At 41.5% G+C, this 14,803-nt stretch overlaps 1 protein-coding gene across 1 annotated transcript in view; it reads left to right on the top strand.

The window, feature by feature from the left end:
* Positions 1 to 14,803, top strand: part of TFDP2 (transcription factor Dp-2) — a 182,352-nt gene that overhangs the window by 161,235 nt on the left and 6,314 nt on the right. The window contains 3 exon segments of the mRNA XM_017523750.2: positions 941 to 1,009; positions 7,243 to 7,394; positions 11,702 to 11,868. Of these exon segments, the coding sequence (XP_017379239.1) occupies positions 941 to 1,009; positions 7,243 to 7,394; positions 11,702 to 11,868 (388 nt within the window).

The following is a 14,803-nucleotide window of genomic DNA, read 5'->3' as shown; positions in this document are numbered from 1 at the left end:
TTTTTGAGACAGAGTCTTGCTCTGTTGCCCAGGCTGTAGTGCAGTGGCGCAGTCTCGGCTCACTGCAACCTGCATCTGCTGGGTTCAAGCATTTCTCGCGTCTCAGACTCCCAAGTAGCTGGGACTACAGACACACGCCACCACACCTGACTTAATTTTGTATTTTTTGTAGAGGTGGGGTTTCACCGGATTGGCCAGGCTAGTCTCAAACTCCTGATCTTAAGTGATTGGCCCTCCTCAGCATCCCAAAGTGCTGGGATTACAGGTGTGAGCCACAACGCCTGGCCTAGCATGTTTCTTATTACAAGTAGGAATTGTATATTGAATGTGTGAGATAGCTATTATCAGCTGTACTCATTGGAAAGCCAGCTAAACAGAAAGCAAAATAAGATCTTGCCTTATTCTTTGAGGAGTAATATAGCAAAGTAATTAATATAGAGTCCCTGTTGCAACCAGAGGGCTTAGGTTCAAATCTTGGCTCTGGCCATTCACTAGCTGTGTGACCTTGGAAATGGAGCCCTCTATGCCTCCATTTCCTTCCATGCAAAGTGGATAACAACAGGACTTACCTCATAAGGTTTTTTGTGAAGATGAATTAAAATAATGTGTGTAAAATGCTTTTGCGTTGGCAGAGTAAGTATAATCTAAGTGGTACTATTACTTTGATTAGAACTTGAATAATAATTGCAACAAGTACTGCTAACAAGTATTCATTAAGTGTGTGGTTTTGTTTTTGATGACAGTTGCCATAGATCTGATGCTGTGCCTGCTTGTTCACTCCAACCCCTGCCCCCTACAAAGATGTGATTTGTCTTTATTCATATTGTTAAGATGGGTTGAGTTTCTCTAGGAAAAATTGTTATCTCAGAATAGAGACCTGGAAAGTGAATACTTTATACTCTACCTATGTTCACGTTATTTTGTAACCAACGTTTTAAAGATAGAGAAGCAGAGGCGGATAGAACGGATAAAGCAGAAGCGGGCCCAGCTGCAAGAACTTCTCCTACAGGTAAAGATGTGAGATGTTTTCATTACCTTCCCTGTTTCTCCACTTCCTTCCTCTTGGAGTTGGTGTGTTTTCTAATTGTGGTGCCTCTGAGTGGTGTGTGGTGGGCTCACACCAGGGCAACCCCTTTCTCCTCCTAGCTCATCATCATCCACGTGCTCTCCCTTCAGATGGTCCCATCTCTTGCCATCATCTCAGCTCCACAGCAGCTTCCCTGCCCTGTGTGTGACTTACACCTGGTGGCAGTTCATTATTGACACTCAGCCCTCTCTAAACATAAACTGTCAGGGGTCTTTTTGTGTTTGTTTATTTTAGCCCTAATTTGAAATATCCACTAGTGAGGCTAAATTTTAGGTGCTTCAGGCACAGTAATCAAATCTGCCTTTAATACTTATTTTATCAGTAAATGACAGAACAGCATGAAATAATTCAGTAAGATTTATAGAAATACCAAAACAGTCTGGGCACAGTGGCTCAAGCTTGTAATCCTAGCACTTTGGGAGATCAAGGCCGGTGGATCACCTGAGGTCAGGAGTTGGAGATCAGCCTGGCCAACATGGTGAAACTCATGTCTACTTAAAAAAAACAAAAAAAAAAAAAACAAAAAAAAATTAGCTGAGTGTGGTGGCATGCACCTGTAACCCCAGCTACTCAAGAGGCTGAGGCAGGAGAATTGCTTGAACCCGGGAGGCAGAGGTTGCAGTGAGCCAAGATCATGCCAGTGTACTTCAGCCTGGGTGACAGAGGAAGACTCCATCACAAAAAAAAAAAAAAAAGAAAGAAAAAGAAATAGCAAAACTTAAAAGCATTTTTAAGAAAATTAAAGTTTATAGCTTAATAAGGATCTCTATGTTTATACTTTTTTTGGCTAACTTCCCAGAATTTAGAGGGCTTTTATGAGTATAATAGGGTCCTTGTATAAAAGCATGTGAGGTAAAATCACAGGGTAGATGGATTTTTTTTCTTCTATTTTTGGTGACTGCAGTTGGTGTAAAAATTTACTTCAAGTAGTAAATACTGTTGGGCCAATTTCAATCCAATCAGATAAACTTTGTAAAATGAGCCAGAGAGCCTTTATTCTTCTGCTTTTCTCAGCAAAATGTCTTTATATGAAAAATTTTACAACTATTATAAAACCCAATTTGATTTGAATAATTTTAGGTCCTATTTAATTTTTAGCATAATCTACTTTTCAGAAACAACAGTAGCAGTAAGTTACCAAATGTTGTAGCAGATTTTTGCCTTCAATACTCACTTTGTCTAATGGCCCAAATATGTTGTATTCTTAAATACTCCAAATGCTGGCCAGGTACTGTGGTTCACACCTGTAATCCCAGCACTTTGGGAAGCCAAGGCGAGAAGATCACCTGAGATCAGGAGTTTGAGACCAGCCTGAGCAACATGGAGAAACCTTGTCTCTGCTAAAAAAAAAAAAAAAAAAAAAATATATATATATATATATATATATATATATATATATATATATATGTATATGTATATATTCCAAATGCTTTCTGATCTCATTTTCTAGGTGCTTACATTTGCTTTGGGGTTTTGTATTGCTTTTTAATATTCATGTGTAAATCAGAGAAGCACAAGAAGACAGTGTAGCCCTTCCAAAGCTCTGTGGTTGATCTGAGTGTAGGGAGAAGGAAAGGAAGCAGGGCCCGGGCAGAGGAGAGCAGCCAATAAAGCAGGGACTTTGCGAACACAGAAAGTGCCAGAGATGACAACATTCCATCCTCGTGAGGCCATTTTTCTCTTTCTTACTGTGTTCTGTGTCTGGTTTTCACACTGAACCCTGTGGGACCTACCTGAGGAGCTAGTACTGGACCAGGAATTTTATATACTTTTCATACCGAGTTTCCATGTAAAGTATTGGGCTAGGTGTAGTGGCTCATGCCTATAATCCCAGCACTTTGGGAGGCCAAGACGGGAGGATCACCTGAGGTTAGGAGTTCGAGACCAGCCTGGCCAACATGGGGAGACCCTGTCTCTACTAAAAATACAAAAATTAGCCAGGCGTGGTGGCAGTCACCTGTAATCCCAGCTATTCGGGAGGCTGAGGCAGGAGAATTGCTTGAACCTGGGAGGTGGAGGTTGCAGTGAGCTGAGATTGCACCACTATACTCCAGCCTCGGTGACAGAGTGATACTCTATTTCAATACATACACACACAGACACACACACAGACACACACAAATGGTTTTATTTGAAGAGAATATTGTGTAGCTTTAAAAAAAAAAAAAGAAAAGCTAAAACTGACAGTTTATTCCTGTGCTCCTACCAGTAGAATTCTACCAAATGTACCTCCTTGAACTCCTGTGCTGTCATCTTCTTCCCCTGGCTGCCTCTCCGTTGTCCCTGTCCCTGCATAGTTATCTGCAGTATCCCCTAGCAGCTGGTGCCCCAAACCCTGCACTGGGGCCTTCCTGGAATTTCCTCAAAACCATGGAACATTTTGGAGCTTAATTTTTTTGGCATGTTATTTTTAAAAACCTGTTTATCAGCATGCCTACAGTTATCTGCTTATCAGAAAGAATGGTGCTGGGCAAGATCGCCCTCATGTGTGTGGGACCTTTCCATCTTTAGATGCCTGGTGCAAAGAATGAAATTGAATATTTTTTTCTCTGCTTACTTCTGTACCATGAATATTATTATTTTATTTTTTTAAGTCCTGAACTTCTTTTTCTCTACTATCTCTCAAACCAAATATTTATAGAAGATTTCCACCCAGGGGCAGCCTAGCTGTCAACATTTATAGAAACATCTCTCTCTAAACATTAAAATGAAACCCAAAATACAACTGAAACCAACTTGTGGTCTTCTGGTAAACATAAAATGTATTTCCGAAGGTCGGGCATGGTGGCTCACGCCTGTAATCCCAGCACTTTGGGAGTCTGAGGCTGGTGGATCATGAGGTCAGGAGTTCAAGATCAGCCTGACCGACATGGTGAAACCCTGTTTCTACTAAAAATACAAAAATTAGCCGGGTGTGGTGGCACATGCCTGTAATCCCAGCTACCTAGGAGGCTGAGACAGGACAATCGCTTGAACCTGGGAGGCAGAGGTTACAGTGAGCCCAGGTCACGCCACTGCACTGCAGCCTGGGTGTTTATAAGTTAATGTCACAATTCACTGATGTCATATGACATAGGTAACTATTACCTACATGCTACCACCTCTCTTTTATTTTTGATAATGTAGTTGAGAAATGATGTGAGTAAAGCAACCCTGTAGATAATCCACATATCCTTTTATCAATGTAATTGACCCTTCCAGTCCTTAAACTTTTTCCATAACAAATGCATAGGAAAATGAATGAACACGCTTAAAGCTGTTCAGCCTCTGGAATAGATGTTAATGAGTTTTAAAAAGAAAAAAAGGCCAAAGAAAATCAAAAGGCAACAAATAAGGAAGTCAGTTCAAAATAAGTGGGGTGTTATTTTTCCTTTTGCTATCAAAATAACATTATGTGGTATATGAAATTTGTGAGTGTTAAAAAAAAAATGATGGCACGGTGGCTCATGCCTGTAATCTCAGCACTTTGGGAGGCCGATCACCTGAGGTTGGGAGTTCGAGACCAGCCTGACCAACATGGAGAAAGCCTGTATCTACTAAAAATACAAAAAATTAGCTGGGTGTGGTAGTGCGTGCCTATAATCCCAGCCACTCAGGAGGCTGAGGCAAGAGAATCACCTGAACCCGGGAGGCGAGGTTGTGGTGAGCCAAGACGGTGCCATTACACTCCAGCCTGGGCAACAAGAGTGAAACTCCATCTCAAAATAATAATAATAAACTTTAGGGTTTTACTGCTCTCTTCACTTGAAAAACCATTGATACTATTAAATGTACACAGCATTAAACAGTGAATTACAAATACATCATAAGGGCCATTAGCTATCACTGCTTATATTCACCCATATACCGAAGTCCTCTTGTGGCACTAGGGACACCAAGCTAGGCAAAGTGTGGAACAGCTCTTGAGATGTGTAGTCTAGTGAAAGGGAAGAGAAGCTATGCAGGGATATTCAAGCATTTAATTCTTTTTCTCAGTGCCACAGTTTCAGCATAATTTTTCCTCATTATTAAGTGAATTAAGCAATGAATTAGTTCTTTAGCAACAGAAAATAACAAAGAAGCGTAACCTTAATAATACTTGGTAATGATATTGACAGTGCTAGTTATTGATAGTGATTTTGGGATACACTGTTAGCGCTACAATGAATTGGCGTCCATTCTTTTATGTGCATTTCAAAAGAGTAAATGTTCCCTTTTTGGGGAGATAGCACTCAGTCATTTTAAGATAATAGCAATCTTCTCTTTTCTCTTCCCTTTGCCTTTCTCTTTCCCTTCCCCTTCCTGTCGCATTGCTTTCCTTCCCTTCTTTCCTTCTGTTTTTTTTTTTTTTTTTTTTTTTTTTTTTTCTTGTTTTTTTTTTTTTTTTTTTTTTTTGGGAGACAGAGTCTTGCTCTGTCACCCAGGCTGGAATGCAGTGGCACAATCTCGGCTCATTGCAACCTCTGCCTCCAAGGTTTAAGCGATTCTCCTGCCTCAGCCTCCCAAGTACTACAGGTGCATGCCAGCTGTCTAATTTTTGTATTTTTATTAGAAACAGGGTTTCACCAGACTGGTCTTGAACTCCTGACCTTGTGATCCGCTCACCTGGGCCTCCCATAGTGCTGGGATTACAGGTGTGAGCCACTGCGCCCAGCCTCTTTTTTCTTTTCTTTTTATTCTTGAGAAAGGGCCTCTGTTGCCCAGGCTGGAGTGTAGTGGCACAGTCATAGCTCACTGCATCCTCGAACTCCTAGGCTCAAGAGAACTTCGCACTTTGGCCTCCCAGAGTTCTGAGATTACAGATGTGAGCCACTATGCCTGGCCAATAATAGTAATCATAGAACCTGAAGTAAACAAGACTGATCATAAGATTGCTAAAATGTAAAAAATGTATTTATCACTACTGGGTGACAAGATGTAACAAGCTAAGAAGGGGAATGAATGGCTCTGACAAGTAACTTTTAAATTAAAACGTTATCTGCTTCTTGAGTCTGAAATTCTGTTACACATTTGCCTTATTTAAAAAGAAATCTTGTTTTGAATACTGGAAAAAAAAAAAAAGGAAATCACTTTTTTTTTTTTGAGACAGAGTTTTGCTTTTGTTGCCCAGGCTGGACTGCAATGCTGCCATCTCAGCTCACTGCAACCTCTGTCTAAAAGGGAGATCACTTTCTTTGGCTTTTGAGTAAAGGTTCTAACTAAAAGTAGCAAGCAAGATCCAGTAAAAAGATTTAGGCCTTGATGTATCTTATAATTAGTGCTGAGCTTCAGTTGCCTCATTTGGAAGTGTCTGGTGAGGGAAGGCTAGGGCTGGATTCCAAACTGTGCCCACAGAATGCTGAGACGTTTTGTGGAGGTGCCTTAGAAACCATGTGGCTATGCTTGAGGGCAGAGATGGCAGAGCTTAGGACCCAGCCTTACTGCAGCCAGCCTGAACAGTGCCACTTCCATCTGTTTTAGGTGAGACTTTTTAAAATTTTTTGTGTTTTGTTTTTTGAGACAGGGTCTCACCCTGTCACCCAGGCTGGAGTGCAGTGGCATGATCTCTGCTCACAGCAAATTCTGCCTCCTGGGTTCAAATAATCCTTCCACCTCAGCCTCCTGAGTAGCTGGGACTATAGGCACATAACAACATGCCCAGCTAGTGTTTATATTTTTTATAGAGATATGGTTTCGCCATGTTGCCCAGGTTGGCCTTAAACTCCTGGAGTCAAGCAATCCACCTGCCTTGGCCTTCCAAAATGTTGCCATTACAGATATGAGCCAATGCGCCTAGCCTCCAGTGATAATTTATTTGAAAAAAGGATTTTGTGGCTTGAAAATGTTCGCATATCCCTGGGCTAGACATCCTGAAGCGCATATTTGACCCCAAACGCTCAAGAGTCTGTGTTAAATAAATGGTGTCACCCTTGCTGTGTCATTTGCTGAAGAGTTCCAGGTGTCTACTGGCTCTCTTCCAGATTGTGAGGTCCTGTTTCTATGGATGGTGGAAAAATGTATTTATTGAGTTGGACCATTCTTTCTTAAATGTTTAATTTTTTAATTCATTCATGCAGGGGAGATGTCTCTTTAAACTGTCTTATTTTAAACTATATTTTAAAAGTATTATCTTAATTCTTTTAAATTCCAGCTCACTTATGTACATTTGACCATATTCTTTTTATTGATCATTACAGCAAATCGCTTTCAAAAACCTGGTACAGAGAAATCGACAAAATGAGCAGCAAAACCAGGGCCCTCCAGCTCTGAACTCTACCATTCAGCTGCCATTTATAATTATCAATACAAGCAGAAAAACAGTCATAGATTGCAGCATCTCCAGTGACAAGTGAGTGGAGAACTAGGGGATGGGTGCAGGGCTGGCCTTCTGTTCACATAGTCGTATCATTTGCAAACTCAAGAGGGACATACTCCATTATCTGCAGCCCTCCAAGGCTGGCTTCCTTGGGGCACATGAAACACCTCCTGAAATACGGGTGCAATCGTCTACTAGTGTATGCGCCACCCCTCACCCTCCATGGTCCCTTGTGTTGTGCCAGGCACTGTGCTATCTGTTACGTGTGTGTGGTGGTGTCTGGGCACAAGCTATGACATGCTGCATGTATGTGGTAACTCTGAGCAAGTAACTGTGGTAAGCTAGCACTGTGGGTCTGGGACAAGGTAGATTCATTGGTGATTCACTGTCATAGTTTATTATGGAAATATTTTAGGCCAACATGTGGCATTAAAGCAATTATTTGTTTTGCTATATCAGTTATGCATGCTTCTGTTTATTAATGAATGTATGAATAGACATGGAAATACCTGGCACATTCTTTGCTTTCTTTAAATTGTTTTTACATTTTAACTAAGATTAATGGTAATATTTAGCATAGCAAATAAGTAGTAGCACTTTTCAAAATACAGAATTAATTTGTGATTTATTTTACCATTCACGAAAAAGTTTCTCAGTGGTCTTCAGGCTGTGACCAGTACCATAAAAGAGTTAAGAGTATGTATAGGGTGCAGAGTGAGACAGACGCTCATACAGGTGGTGGCTCCCCTGTCACTGCTCCAAAGCTCTGTTTTCTCAAGAACAAATAGGAACGATATTGGGGCTCCTATCACTTCCCAGCCTTGTTGTGAGGATTAAATGAGTTAATGTCTCTAATGACTCAAGGCAAGCACTTTTTAAATGTTCGCTGCTGTTACAGAAGGTCAGTCTATAATTTATTGTTCAAATTGGGATGTTAATGCAAAAGAAGACTCTAATAATTGCATCAGTACCACAGGTGTACCCCAGAACTGTCCCAGGGAGACCGGAATTCCGATTCCGCCAGAGCTGTGGAATTGCTCTTGGTGTTCACTGCAACTTGTTTTTCTCACTCTTCTTACTGGCGCTCTTGCACCCCCTGCCTGTCTCTGTTGTGTCCTGAGATTCCAGGCTACTTCAGTAAGAAGCCACACACATGAAAGAAGAAAAACAGTCTGCTGGGCGCGGTGGCTCACGCCTGTAATCCTAGCACTCTGGGAGGCCCAGGCAGGTAGATCACTTGAGGTCAGGATTTCGAGACCAGACTGGCCAACATAGTGAAACCCCGTCTCTGCTAAAAATAGAAAAATTCGAGCCAGCACAGTGGCATACACCATTAATCCCAGCACTTTGGGAAGCTGAGGTGAGCAGATCACCTGAAGTCAGGAATTCAAGACCAGCCTGACCAACATGGAGAAACCCTGTCTCTATTAAAAATACAAAATTAGGCCGGGCGCGGTGGCTCACGTCTGTAATCTCAGCACTTTGGGAGGCCGAGGCGGGTGGATCACGAGGTCAAGAGATCGAGACCATCCTGGTCAACATGGTGAAACCCCGTCTCTACTAAAAAACTACAAAAAATCAGCTGGGCATGGTGGCGCGTGCCTGTAATCCCAGCTACTCAGGAGGCTGAGGCAGGAGAATTGCCTGAACCCAGGAGGCGGAGGTTGCAGTGAGCCAAGATTGCGCCATTGCACTCCAGCCTGAGTAACTAGAGTGAAACTCTGTCACAAAAAAAAAAAATTAGCCAGGCGTGGTGGCACATGCCTGTAATCCCAGCTACTCTGGAGGCTGAGGCAGGAGAATCGCTTGAACCCAGGAAGCAGAGGTTGTGGTGAGCCAAGATCACACCATTGCACTCCAGCCTGGGCACCAAGAGCGAAAATCTGTCTCAAAAAATAATAAGAAGAAAAATAGCTGGGCGTGGTGGTGCACACCTATAGTCTTAGCTACTAGGGAGGCTGAGGCAGGAGAACTGCTTGAACCCTGGAGACAGAGGTTGCAGTGAGCCAAGATTGCACCACTGCACTCCAGCTTGACTGACAGAGCGAGACTCAATGCCAAAAAAGAAAAGAAAAGAAAAACAGCAGGAATTTCAAAACTATTTGATAATTGAGACTATAGACACAAAAAGAAATAGAGACCATGATGGTTATGAAGTAAAACAGATCCAATTTTTTTTTAATAGTGGATTCTCGCTGTTCTTACTGTTGCCCAGGCTAGAGTGCAGTGGCTCTTTCCTGGCACGATCATAGTTCACTGCAGCCTCAAACTCTTGGACTCAAGCGGTCCCCCTGCCTCAGCCTTCCTAGTATCGGGGACTGCAGGTGTGCACACCTCCTTGGCCATCTAAAACTGATCCTTTTTTTCTGTTTGAGGTAGAGTCTCATTCTGTCAGCAGGCCGGAGTGCAGCGGTGTGATCTGGGCTTACTGCAACCTCCACCTCTCGGGTTCAAGCAATTCTTCTGCCTCAGCCTCCCGAGTAGCTGGGACTATAGGCACGCACCACCATACCCAGCTAATTTCTCTATTTTTAGTAGAGACAGAGTTTCCCCATGTTGGCCAGGATGGTCTTGATGTCTTGACCTTGTGATCCGCCCACCTCAGCCTCCCAAAGGGCTGGGTAACAAGAGCGAAACTCCGTCTCAAAAAAAAAAAAAAAAATGTCAAAGAGGAACATGAACATAGTCTCAGAAAACTGAGAATTCAGGCTGGGCGCAGTGGCTTATGCCTGTAATCCCAGCATTTTGGGAGCTTGAGGAGGGCAGATCACAAGTTGGTCAGGAGTTCAAGACCAGCCTGACCAAATTAGCTCTGGGTATGGTGGTGCGTTCCTGTAATCCCAGCTACTCAGGAGGCTGAGGCAGGAGACTCTCTTGAACCTGGGAGGGGGAGGTTGCAGTGAGCCGAAATCGTGCCACTGCACTCCAGCCTAGGCAATAGAACAAGACTCTGTCTCAAAAAAAAAAAAAAAAGGAAAAAAGAAAACTGAGACTTCTAGAAAATGGTTAGCATTTTTTCAGATAAAAAACACAAAACTTAGCATTCTAGTTACTGTCTCTAGCTAGTGTCTTGTTTTGTATGGAGAATTATACAATTATTTTCTTAGGTTAGTCTTTTAAGTCTAAAAAGAATGACAGGAAAATCTGGGAATCATTGGCCCAGGGGAATTATGGACACTGTTCCCCTAGGCTGGAATCTGGTGAGGTTTCCATCTCTTGGGTGGTCCCTGACTCATGCCCTTTCCTGGCCCTCCTTTGAGTGGAGGGAAGGAGGTTCTGAGTAGCCTGTACAAGCTTATTATCCAAGGTAAGTCCAAAAACCCTGTCTTTCAGTTACTTTGGTGATGCAATCTTTTCCCGTAATTAGCTGGGAGGCTTTCCACAATGATTACATTTACAAAACGATCTGCTTTTAACAGATGCCTGAAATCATCCCTGGGGTAGCTACCTACTTCAGATTTTATTTTTTCTAAAAAGTTTAGATTACTTAAATTGGCATTTTGCTTCAAATTATAATTTTTGCTCCTAAGATAATCTGTTTTTCAAATTATCTTAGGATAAAAAATTTTACCCTCACATGATTTTAATAGAATTTCATGACCAGGTGAAACCTACTGCTGTCCCTCAACCCTGTCCCTGTAGGGCTGAGGCCAATGATGAAGGTGCTCCAGCACTAGCCTAGGAGTCAGAAGAACTGTGTCTTCCTTCTTTTGCTTCTTGATTGAAATGTTATGCTGGGCTGCTGGGGAGCTAGGCATCTAGTTTGGGTACTTTTCAAGCATATTTGGAAATGTGCTGTGTATTACATGTGACACTTTGACACTCTTAAAACATGTTACTGCTTAGCCTCTCAGGACAGGATTTGGGGTTGTTTTCATTTGTTGAAAGTCTGTTACTTATCTAAAGTAGGTCGTAGCTAACATTTGACTCATGAAAATGAGGTAAGCATTCAAAATATTTTTTTCCTCAAAGCTAACAGGCTGACTTGTTCTAGGGTTATTGTAATATTAAAGTAGAAAGGCTTTTCTTTTGTGGCAGAGCTCTAGGCGACTTTGAAAAGTACTAGATTTAGAACAAAATTTCTGTCTGTTTGCAACAGCATTGGGGCTAAAGTTAGTGAATTTCTGTCGTCTGTCAGAGGATTGTTGTTTTAATTGGGAAAATGTTTTATTTGAGATGTCATTCCCCTGACAGAGCAGAATGACTCATGGCTCTAAATGGTAACAATTGCTAGCACCATGGCTGGATTTAGGCACGTATTCTGTTACTTCAAGTACAGAATACGAAACTATTCAGACCTTAGCTCCACCAGAAACCCTTCACTTTGTTTCCTAACGCAGGTTTGAGTATCTTTTCAATTTTGACAACACCTTTGAGATCCACGATGACATAGAAGTACTAAAGCGGATGGGAATGTCATTTGGCCTGGAGTCAGGCAAATGCTCTCTGGAGGATCTGAAACTTGCGAAATCCCTGGTGCCAAAGGCTTTAGAAGGTTATATCACAGGTATGTTAACTGATGCTTTCATGTGTTGTCCCTGATTAAATGTTGAATACAAACTTGTTAAAACCTTTCTCATAGAAAATTGCAGATTTTTAGAACATCTGTGCTTGTATGGACAAAATGAAACTTTTAACACTTTAATTTAGGACCATTTTTTCAAAAATTAGATTGTTTCATAACATTAGTAACTTACATCTATACACCACACCACACATTATATATTGTTACATCTAAATTGGCTCACTCAGCACTAAATTTGGCTCTTCAGAGAGATCATGTATCTGTAATTCCCAGTATCTAGCTCAGAGCCTAGTTAGAGTAAGTAAGTAAAAGCTTGATGAGGGGGGGAAAAAAAAAAAAGCTTGATGAGGGAGTTTTAAAAAATAATCTCTTAGTGCCCTGTGGATATTTCAAGGGAAACTTTGGGTAATTTACAAAAGAATGTAGGTAGATCCTGGTTGGGTGCAGTGGCTCACACCTGTAATCCCAGCACTTTGGGAGGCCAAGACAGGTGGATCACCTGAGGTCAGGAGTTCGAGACCAGCCTAGCCAACATGTGAAACCCTGTCTCTACTAAAAAAAAAAATGTTTTTAATTAGCCAGGTGTGGTGGTATGCGCCTATAATCCCAGCTACTCGCGAGGCTGAGGCAGGAGCATCCCTTCAACCCCAGAGGTGGAGGTCACAATGAGCCAAGATTGCGCCATTGCACTCCAGCCTGGGCAACAAGAGTGAAACCTCATCTCAAAAATAAAAAGAAAGTAGGTACATCCTACCTTCCTCTAATGGAAAATTTAATATATCTATTATCTGTCCACACATAAGATTAAAAATATCATTTGATTAATTGAATTCAAAGAGGAAGAGTGTACTAAAAGTTTAAGTGTCAGGGGAAAAAAGGGCAGAATAGGATAAACCTGGATTCACATTTGTGTACATGGCTCCTCTTTTCTTTGAGACAGAGTCTCACTTGGTCACCCAGGCTGGAGTACACTGGCATGATCTCGGCTCACTGCAACCTGCTCTTTTCGGGTTCAAGCGATTCTCCTGCCTCAGCCTCCCGAGTAGCTGGGATTACAGGCAGCCACCACTATGCTGGCTAATTTTTGTATTTTTAGTAGAGATGGGGTTTTGCCATGTTGGCCAGGCTGGTCTCAAACTCCTGACCTCATGATCTGCCCGACTCAGCCTCCCAAAGTGCTGGGATTACAGGCATGAGCCACCATGCCCGGCCTCAGTTGTTTTCTTTAGAGATACAACTAAAATGGTAAACTAGAAATAATGTATTATTTTGTTTTGCCTATTTCTGGCCTCTGTATAAACAAAATCATAGTAATATATTCTTTGGTGATTGATTTTTTTTTCACTCAATATTATGTTCTTTAGAGTCATCCATGTGATTTAATGTAGATGTAATCATACATTTTTACTTCTGTAAAATTCCATTATATCAATACATCACAGTTTATCTGTTCATTTTACTAAAAGTAAAACTTTAGTTTGTTTCCAACTCCTTGATGTTAAATTACAGTGCTGCTTTGAACATTCCTATACTGTCCTAGTGACCACATGCAAATGTACGGATTGAACTTGTTAGGTCAGAGTTGGATGCATTTTCAGCTTTGCTAGATGATACCAAAAATTTTCAATTTGATTTTACCAAATTACACTTTCCCCAGCAGAGTAGAAGTGTTGTATTTTCCCAATCAGGTGGGTCTGAAATGACACCACTGTAGCTTTTGAGATTGAATTCACATGCCATAAAATACACCATTTAAAAATGCAGTTCAGTGGTATTTTGGTATATTCACAAAGTTGCTAATCATCACCACTAATTCCAGAAAATTTTAATTTAAAAACTCAAAAAGAAACCCCATTGCTTATAGCCATTACTGGAGATAGTGAGAAAAAAAAAAAAGAAACCCCAAACCTATTAACAGTCTCTTATTTTCCCATTCTTCCTCAGCCCCTGGCAACCACTAATCTGTCACTATGGATTTGCCCATTCTAGACAGAGGTTTTTATATAAATGTTATCCTACGACGTGGGCATTTGTGTATGGCTTCTTTCAGTTAGTGTAATGTTTCAGGGTTCGTAGCATCATCAGTACTTTAGTCCTCTTTATTGCCAAATGGTGTTCCATTGTACAGGTGGACTGCATTTTGTTTATCCATTCGTCAGTTGGTAGACATTTGGACTGTTTCCACTTTCTGGCTATTTCAAATGATGCTGCTGTTAACATTCTTATAAAAGTTTATGTGTGAACATGCTTTTAGCTCTAAAACACACACCTAAGAGTGAAATTGCTGGATCATACGGTGACTCTGTGCTTAACATTTTAAGGAAATATCAAGCTGTTTTCCAAAGCTCCTGTACCATTTACAGGCTAACCACCAATGGATGAAGCTTCCAATTTCTCCACATCCTTCTTTATTTATTTAGAGATGGAGTCTCACTCTGTCGCCCAGGCTGGAGTGCAATGGCACAATCTTGGCTTACTGCAACGTCCACCTCCCAGGTTCAAGCAAGTCTCCTGCCTCAGCCTCCTAAATTGCTGGGATTACAGTCACCCAGCACCACGCCCAGCTAATTTTTGTTTTGTTTTGTTTTGTTTTGATTGAGATGGATTTCACTCTTGTTGCCCAGGCTGAAGTGCAGTGGCATGATCTTGGTTCATTGCAACCTCTGTCTCCCAGGTTCAAGTGATTCTCCTGACTCAGCCTCCCAAGTAGCTGAGATTATAGGCATGCACCACCATGCCTGGCTAATTTTGTATTTTTAGTAAAGACAGGTTTTTGTGGGGTTTTTTTTTTATGTTTGGTAGAAATGGGGTTTTGCTGTGTTGTCCAGGCTGGTCTCAAACTTCTGAGCTCAAGGTTTCCACCTGCCTTGGCCCTCACTGTAACTGATTTGCATTTTTCTTTTTTTTTTTTTTTTTT

This window comes from Cebus imitator, unplaced genomic scaffold (genome assembly GCF_001604975.1).
Source record: "Cebus imitator isolate Cc_AM_T3 unplaced genomic scaffold, Cebus_imitator-1.0 Scaffold30, whole genome shotgun sequence".
NCBI classification, from domain to species: Eukaryota; Metazoa; Chordata; class Mammalia; order Primates; family Cebidae; genus Cebus; species Cebus imitator.
This window is presented reverse-complemented; position numbering and strand designations above follow the sequence as displayed.